At 43.2% G+C, this 8,350-nt stretch overlaps 2 protein-coding genes across 4 annotated transcripts in view; one reads left to right on the forward strand and one right to left on the reverse strand.

Annotated features, from left to right (window-relative positions):
- The first annotated feature begins 314 nt into the window (after positions 1–314).
- On the forward strand, positions 315–4,265 carry ap4s1 (adaptor related protein complex 4 subunit sigma 1). Of its 3 annotated transcripts, none has more exons than XM_056393169.1 (6): positions 315–608; positions 2,112–2,315; positions 2,401–2,487; positions 2,708–2,776; positions 3,582–3,593; positions 3,979–4,265. In XM_056393169.1, the coding sequence occupies exons 2-6, from the start codon at positions 2,178–2,180 to the stop codon at positions 4,105–4,107; spliced, it is 435 nt and encodes a 144-aa protein (XP_056249144.1). In that variant the 5' UTR covers positions 315–608; positions 2,112–2,177; the 3' UTR covers positions 4,108–4,265. The 3 variants fall into 3 exon arrangements, with proteins under 3 accessions (XP_056249144.1, XP_056249143.1, XP_056249145.1); XM_056393168.1 differs by having other exon boundaries at positions 317–608; positions 2,159–2,315; XM_056393170.1 differs by lacking the exon at positions 3,582–3,593 and having other exon boundaries at positions 317–608; positions 2,159–2,315.
- A 686-nt stretch (positions 4,266–4,951) lies between these two features.
- The window catches only part of hectd1 (HECT domain containing 1), a 34,776-nt gene continuing 31,377 nt past the window's right edge, over positions 4,952–8,350 (reverse strand). Inside the window, exons 38-44 of the mRNA XM_056393171.1 lie at positions 8,226–8,350; positions 7,781–7,939; positions 6,994–7,072; positions 6,638–6,731; positions 6,295–6,445; positions 6,063–6,207; positions 4,952–5,968 (exon numbers count right to left, since the gene is read on the reverse strand). The exon at positions 8,226–8,350 is cut by the window's right edge and continues 360 nt beyond it. Of these exons, the coding sequence (XP_056249146.1) occupies positions 5,831–5,968; positions 6,063–6,207; positions 6,295–6,445; positions 6,638–6,731; positions 6,994–7,072; positions 7,781–7,939; positions 8,226–8,350 (891 nt within the window). The 3' untranslated portion in view covers positions 4,952–5,830. The remainder of the gene's footprint in view (positions 5,969–6,062; positions 6,208–6,294; positions 6,446–6,637; positions 6,732–6,993; positions 7,073–7,780; positions 7,940–8,225) is intronic.

Consider the following 8,350-nt stretch of genomic DNA (forward strand, 5'->3'; position numbering starts at 1 on the left):
TACATTTAAATAAATAAACAGAACTGCAAGCATCAGGCTGCAGGCCATCACACAAAGTCCAAAATATCGAAGGGCTGTATAGGTGTAGGGCTTTAAGAGCTGTGAGAATCAGGATCTTAATAATGCCACTTGGGAATAGACTGTAAATCCTCTATAAATAAATCCTCTTTACCTCAAATTTTAACAGTTTATTTCCCGTGTTATTTGTTTTTGGCTGTCTATGGCAAACAGTAATAACGTTAGGAAGAAAAAAAAACGGTCTGAAATCTGGGCTTAACACTTAAACTCTTATTTACTATTTGTTCTGGTATCCGTAAACGCACCAGTTCAGGGCTCAACTGAGCATGCGTTAGACATGCTAACAGCTCTTGTTAGCTTCCTATCGCTGGAAACGGAAACTTCCCTTTTGTTTCATTTTTATTTAACTTTAATTTGACTCATATTTGACTTTCAGGTTCTGAACCAGCGAGACGCCGCGATTAGATTAAATTAGAACAGATTATAACAATTGAGGCTATGACTGAAAGGAGCGAACAGCAGTTAGCCTGCGGTTGTTTTTAGCCCGAGTGATGGGGCTCGTTTAGCCGCAGTTTAGAGACAAGCCGCCGGTAAGTCAAAGAAACGTTAATATCGTTAATAACTGACACACGACACAGTTTAACGGTCATATATCAGAATTAAACTACATTTAAAAAGACGTTATTAACGGTTGGACCACGGGTTACATGTGTGATGCCTTCAATAGCTCCTCGGACACCCCAAATAGAAGCCGTAAACGCAGCTTCTCCGTGTGATAAAGTTTAGTTTATTATGTGACAATTTGTCTTCAAATGTCAAGTGTTATAAATATATAAAATCAAAAATCAAGGCTTCATTAAAAAATATGTCCCCATCCCGCTTTGTGAATATGTTTATATCGACCTTTAACAGTAAATGCATAAAACACAGGAAATGTAAATGTAGGATTTAACAGGTTTTGACCATCGTAGTATCAGTATCATAGGATATAAAATAAATCTGCTGAGATTATTATAGCTGCAACTAACAATTAGCCTACTTTCATTTTTATTTAATCTTCTGATTATTTTCTTGTTATTAATGGATAAATTTGTTTATAACACGTCAGAAACAGTCAGTACTGCTCCTGATCATTTAAGGCGGAATAAAATCGTCTGGTTCCAGCTTCACTAATGTGGGACTGTGATGCTTTTTTTTTGAGTCTTATAAAAATAACAAACTGAAAATCTGGATTTTGGACTTTTAATTGAATAAAAGGTATTTGAGCTGTGGGAAACTAAAATGTGCTATTTTTTTACTTTGTTCTTTAGATGTTCACTATCATGGCGATTGAAAGAAAATTAATTTACACGTATTTTTTTATAATTCATCACTTAAACATTTGAACATTTTAATTTTTCAAACAAAAACTTTTATGTGGTTGCAGCTTCTCAAATATGAAGATTTGCTGTTTATCTTTCTCATATGTAAATGTACATTGAATATCTTTGGCCTGTTAGTCGGACAAAACAAGCAGTTTGAAGACGTCACTGTGGCCTCAGAGAAACTGAATGATATTTTCTCATATTACATATATTATTGATTGATTAATAATAATAAATAATTGGCAGGTGCAGCCATCGGTCGAGTCATAGACTGAACGTCCAAGGTGACTTCTTCAGATGTCCTGTTGACCAATGGTCCAAAACCCAAAGATCCAGTCCACTGTGGTTTTTACTCTGAGAAAAGCAGGAAGTCTTCATTTTACTGAGGCTGAAAACACGAGGCTTTAAAGGCTACAATGAGCTAAAAACAGAGACAACAGCTTTGGAGAAAATAAAGAAAAACACCTGCGATGATTCTCACATTGTTTGTCTTGTCTGACAAACCTTTAAAAACCTGAAGCTTTCCAGTTAATAATTCTGTGTTTACCTGTGGCCTCTCGTCACAGGTGTCAGAAGACTCTAAATTCCAATTATATTTTCTCACTGAACACATCTTCAGTGTCAAAGAAGTTAAAGTGGCTGGTTTTCACACAAAAAAGCAAAGATTAGATCTTAACACTTGTCTTTAATCGATTATTAAAGTAGCTGCTGGTTCTTTATCCGTTGAAGGACCAACTGCTGAAGTGACGTTTCAGCTCCGTCCCTCTGGGTTTCAGGCCGGCGTCCGATCACAGGATGATCAAGTTCGTGCTGATGGTGAACCGGCAGGGCCAGACCAGACTGTCCAGGTATTACCATCCTGTGGAGCTGAGCAGGAGAGCGGCGCTGGAGTCCGACGTGGTCCGCTGCTGCCTGAGCCGCAAGAAAGACCAGGTACCTGAAGTACACACGAGGTTTAGGTTTGAAACCGGTGTAAAAACAGCGGCGTGTTCCCTGAACTGCTCCCGTCTGTTTCCAGTGTTCGTTCGTGGAGTATAAAGACTTTAAACTGGTCTATCGTCAGTACGCCGCTCTGTACATCGTGGTCGGAGTCACAGACACAGAGGTGAGGCGTAGCTATAGAAACAACAATGAATAGATAATAAAGTTACATTGAAATAATTGATTAGAAACAATCAAACATATTGGAAACAACCCGAGACTCTAAAGATTTTTTAGCTGCAAATCTGAGATGTTTGATTTGAAATGTTCAGTGTGTGTTGTTGTGTGTTGGGTTCATTCATACACTGTGTGTGAGTCAGTGTGTGTCCTCCGGTCTCCCACAGAACGAGCTGTCCATCTACGAGCTGGTCCACAACTTTGTGGAGGTTCTGGATAAATACTTCAGCCGAGTGGTGAGTTCACTGCCAACACAACTGAACACGCCTCCTGTCTGTGCACACCTGTCTGTGCACACCTGTCTGTGCACACCTGTCTGTGCACACCTGTCTGTGCGAGGAGCAGATACACGCTGATCAGAGTTGAGTGTCTCTGACCTGGAACAAAGTGATGTGGAGCTTTTTATAGAGAGAATGACGGGATGAGTCATGGCGGGAGACGACGGGCCCCTGTGGGTCAGAGGCCCCGGGGCCTGTTGACTAATCCGTCCATGTGTCATTAGGGTTTAAATCAAAGTGTTTATATGTCTAGGTCAGTGGTTCCCAACCTGTGGGGCGGGGCCCACTGGTGGGCTACGAAGGTACTGCAAGTGGGTCGACAATTCATTTGATAAACAGAACAGAACAATTTTGGTGAAAAGATGTAAATAAAAAAATGTATATATAAATAATTAATGTTTTTAAATGTTTTAAAGCAAACTGACATTTAAAATGTTTAAAAACTTTTTTTCTCTCATATTAAAACAGTGATCAGTCAATGACAGGAGCTTCTGTGTTGGACCACATCACTTGTCTGATCTCTCAGTCTGATTTAAGATAAACGATTAAACGATCACATCGATGGATAAAACCAGAGACTCGGAAAGAAAACAGATTTATTCTCCTGTGTTGTTTCGGGGTCGGACGTGAGCCGTCAACATTTTTGAGATGAAGTGGCCATGAGTTGGAAAAGTTTGGGAACCGCTGATTTAGATAAAAAACAACTACACACACCTGTGTGAACATCTGTCTGATAATCACCTGTGTGTTTGTTTCCCAACAGAGTGAACTGGACGTATCCTTGACTCTGATCACATCACACCGATACCAAGTGTCAATATATTGATTATAGAAAAGGCTCAGTTCTCTACAGGAAGTGAACGAGTCGTGTTTAAGTCTCTCGATGTGTTTGTCAGTTCTTCGCTGTGATGTTGTCGGAGATTTAACGAATAATCACTGAATGTTTTCTCATTTAAAAAACTTTATTTTACATATTTCATGTTTTATCAGTATTCTAGATTTTACATTTTAACTCTTGCTTCTCAAACGGGACCGTGTTCTGTTTCTGTTCTAATGATCACAAAGTGAGTCTCATGACGACGTTTTATAGAAGCAATAATTTCAGCAGATGCGTTTGTTTTTGTTTTTGTTTGGTTTCCTTGACTCGACCTCGTCATCAGATCATGTTCAACCTGGACCGAGTTCACATCATCCTGGACGAGATGATCCAGAACGGACACATCGTGGAGACCAACAAGAGCCGAGTCCTCGCTCCGCTCACTGCCCTCGACAAGATGGCCGACGGCTGAGACCGCTTTTCGTCGTTCCCAGGAAACGATGTCACAGACTTTTCCTCACATGAGCAGGTGGAGACCGAAGGACTGTAAACTGCCGGGAATCAAACCCGCAACCCTGTGTTACTACCGATGTTCTAATGCCAATAAATCAATCAATCACTAATATTTAATATCAGTCTACTGACCAGTGATTTACTGAATGTAACAAAAACATCTGGATCCATTTCATCTATAAACTTCTGTCTAATCTGTTTCATCTATTTCTATATTAAGTCTTCTCCTTATCTTAAGGAATCACTTCAAACTGAGGAGAACTTCAGGTTCCTGTGATTGTATCTGAACCTCAACACGTCATGAAGAACCTGATGGACCCTCAACGACCAGGAATTGATTATGCTTTTATAGAATTGATCCGTTTGATCAGTTTCTGATTTGTCCGTCTAGAGGTGATCACTCCTCGTTCCTCTGCAGTCAGTGATGCTCTGTGGTTTGATGCTGCAGAGAGATAGAGGCTTCTTTAATGGCAGCAAATCAACGGTCTCCATGGAAACAGTAGTATTTTACTGCTGTAAAATCTCTTTCACTGTTGAAAATGCCTCAATTTTTCCCATAACTAAGGAAAACTTTGAGGAGATTTTGTGCAACACCCTTCAGTAACTCCCTCAGCTGAGGAGAAATTAAACCTTATGTGAAACTTAAGGTGTTTTGTGCCTCTGGAGTTTAAAGAGCCACTTCACAGGATTTAACCAGTCGTGGTTAGTTTCTCTCAGCTTGATGATGATGATGATGATGATGAGAGTGTGGAGCTGGAAGGACGATGATGAAGGACTCCCTCCACAAACCACAGGACTCCATCTTTACTTCATACTTTGCAAACATTTTAATGATTATTTTTTTGGAGCATACACATTTGAAAATATCTGTTTACCTCAAACTGCAACTTGAGTTAAATAAATGTTTATAATATACAAAGAAAATACAAGGGAGAGCAGAGCTTCTTACGCTTTTTCTGTTTTCTCTTCGATGTGCCTCGCACTCGACCAGTGTTTCTGTCTCTATAGCTTCATTGTAAAAGAAAACACCAAATGCACTCTGACCTTTGACCTTTTACAGCCGGTCAGAAACAACCCGAAAACTGTCGCACACACACACGGAAACGAAAAGCAATAAAACAAAAAATAAAAACAAAAAGGAGGAGGAAGAGGAGGAGGAAGAGGAGGAGGAGGAGGGGGAGGGGGCGGGGCATGATTGTGTGGAGGAGGAACCGAAAACTGAAGCTACGAGTCAAACCAGGCGCTAAACTGAGAACAGAGAGGAGGGGGAGGAGGAGGAGGAAGAGGAGGAGGGGGGTGGTCAACACGCACGCGCGCACGCACGCGCACACACACACACACGCGCACACACACACACACACACACACACACACACACACACACACAGCAGCCAGCCTGCAGAAACCAGCAGCTGCTCAGGTGGGTGAGGAGGAGGAGGATGTCACTGCTGATGAAGATGAAGGAGACAAGTGAAGGAGGTGTTAAGGATGCGAGGAGACAGCACAGCTTCTTTCATTTCCTCATCCTCCTCTTCATCCTCCTCCAGCGGTCAGTCGCTCGGCTGGTTTGGATTGGCTGGCTGATCTGTCAATCACGCGGCGGGTGGCGACAGACAGAAGACTAGAGGAGCATGCTCAGTGCGGTGGCGGTGGCGGCGGCGGTGGAGGAGCAGGAGGAGGAGGTCAGTTGAGGTGGAAGCCTTTCTCCATGGTGGCAGCGAGGAGACGCTCCCTCATGATGTCCTCAGAGGAATATTCAGGAAGCTTCAGGTAGTGAACACACGTGTTGACTGATGGGTAACTGGAGTCTGTGGCGTCGACCTGAGGAGGAGGAAGCAACAGTCACATCTGGATCATCAGAGAAAACATTTATCTGAAGAACAGGAGGAAGAGAAGAAGAGGAGGAGCAGCTCACCTTCCTGACGATGGTGAGACGGGGGTGCAGGTTGGCCAGGCCACCGGGGGGCAGCGTGGAGCAGCCGGTGGTGAACTGAAGGAAGGCTTTCCTCTCGTCAGACGACATCCCACACAGAACTCTGACGAACCGCAGGAAGCCAGGACTGGGGGGGGGGGGGGGGGGGGGAGATTAGTGTTATCTACAGGTGAAAATGTGCAGCAGGTGAGTCCTCAGGTGTGTGATCGCCTACCTGTCTCTGGTGTAACCCAGCTTTGGTTCAGTGTAGTTGATGATGTCATCAGCAGTCCAGGAAGGTGATTGGTTGCCACAGAGGATCATCTGAACCTCCTTGTGGCTGAAAGAACTCAACTTCTCCATCGGAAAGACTCGGTTAAAACCCTCTGAGGAGGAGAAGAGGGGGAGGAGAGGAGAGAGGGGGAGGGGAGGAGAGGAGGGGGGGGGGGGACCTTGTCAGTTCATCTGATTTGGACAAAAACAGCTGTGAAGTCATTAACAGGAGCTCAGTGTTACTGTCATGTGACTGTGGTGTTACTGTCATGTGACTGTGGTGCAGCCATGTGCTGTGTGTTTACCTCTGAAGGCCTCCATCTGTTTCTGGATGCCGGTGTGCATACAGAAATCAAACATCAGCTCCACGTACTCCTCTGCGTTCTCCATGGTAACCATCTGAACATCCACACATTAACACACACACACACACACACACACACACACACACACACACACACACACACAGAAAACTTTAGATGCAATTCCATTTCACGCTGAACTTTGTGCATCAGTTTTTCATAAACAGCAGAAACCTGAGGTTCTGTGAACTGCACACGTTCGTTGATCCGCAGCAGCAGAGAACCTTCATCATGGTTTACAAAGTTTATGAACATGTAAACGAAACATTTCCTGCTGCAGATCAGACGTTTGTTTTCACCTCATCGTCTCCGTTTGTTTTCAGATCCACCGCAGAGAAACCGTGAACCTTTGAGGACGGACAGAACTGGAAGTTTAACCTGCAGAGAGACAGCGAACACAACAGGAGGTGGTGAGACCAGCGTTTCACTGCTGGACACAACTCCCACAATGCACCCTTCTTTCAACAACGCTGGCGTGTTCAATACCTGAAGGATGTTAAATCTCAATCAGTAATCAGTTTGGGTATTTGACATGAGTCCAGCTAACTGAACCCAACTCACCTGTTGATAGTGTCGCACCTGAACGGAGCCTTTTCTCAGAATAAAATTGCCTCATTATAAAATAAGTTTCTTTTCTGAAACTTTAAAACTTTTCATCGTCACTTCAACAGATTCATGTTTTGTCTCGTCTGTTCTCAGTTTAAGCTTCAGCAGGTTCAACTGTTAAATTAAAAGTGTTGATATCAGACGTGTCACACTGGGATGTACATACTTCTGTCTTGGCCCTTAAATGCATCATTCATGATACTCACTGCAGAATCTCTCACATCCTTTATTAGATGTGATTAGATTTTGTTTCCTAGCTGCACGTTTTGTCACTGTTTTTACTTTATTATATTTGTTTTATTTGGTGATTTTATTGTTGTTCTACTTCCTGTTTATTTCAGACAGTTTTATTAGTGGGTTTTAATTTGCTGGCTCCAGTTTTAAAGTGATTTCATGTCATTTTTCCTCTGTAAAACACTTTGTAATATTATTGTGAAAGCACTAGAAATAAAGTTTATCATCATCATCTGTGCGTTTTACCCGAGGTCCTCGATGCTGAGGGGGGGTCCGGAGCCGAGCGGGTTCCTGAGCATCAGGTCCTGCAGCCTGGTGTTCTTCTCGTCCTCTGATAAACTCTTACTGGCCAGAATCTGCCTCCTCTTCACCGCCAGCTCCTTGACCTCCTTCAGGAAACTCGCTCTGCGGGGAACAGTCACAAACAGCTGATTACCAGTAAACATGTTTGTTTATCAGTCTGTGTTGTTTATGTTGTAATCATCGTTTGATGCACAAATACAGGACTCCACTGTTTGTACATTGTCTTGGTAAATTTAAAGAAAGAATTTAAGGAAAGGAAAATGCAAGGGAGGGAAGGAAGGGAAGGAAAGGACGGTTCATACCAGGAACCTTTGAGCAGAGCTGGAGCATGTGAGCTACATGTGAACACCGTCATACAGCTGTTGATGCGTCATCACAGCTGTCTCACCTGTGCGGGTTGACCAGCTGGAAGTCGTCCCAGGTCAGGATGCCGTGGTACCAGGCTGGCGGTTTGGGTTTTGGTGGGTCCATGATGAACTCGGACTTGGAGTCCTCGTCGAAGCTGCCCACGGA

This window comes from Seriola aureovittata, chromosome 13 (assembly GCF_021018895.1).
Source record: "Seriola aureovittata isolate HTS-2021-v1 ecotype China chromosome 13, ASM2101889v1, whole genome shotgun sequence".
NCBI lineage: Eukaryota > Metazoa > Chordata > Actinopteri > Carangiformes > Carangidae > Seriola > Seriola aureovittata.

What these genes read in the sequence shown, in the direction of transcription:
- ap4s1 (XM_056393169.1), top strand. Translation starts at nt 2,178, where the DNA reads ATGATCAAGTTCGTGCTGATGGTGAACCGGCAGGGCCAGACCAGACTG. An exon ending in TGAGCCGCAAGAAAGACCAG is followed by an intron (nt 2,316 to 2,400) that starts GTACCTGAAGTA and finishes GTCTGTTTCCAG; the next exon opens with TGTTCGTTCGTGGAGTATAA. An exon ending in TCGGAGTCACAGACACAGAG is followed by an intron (nt 2,488 to 2,707) that starts GTGAGGCGTAGC and finishes GGTCTCCCACAG; the next exon opens with AACGAGCTGTCCATCTACGA.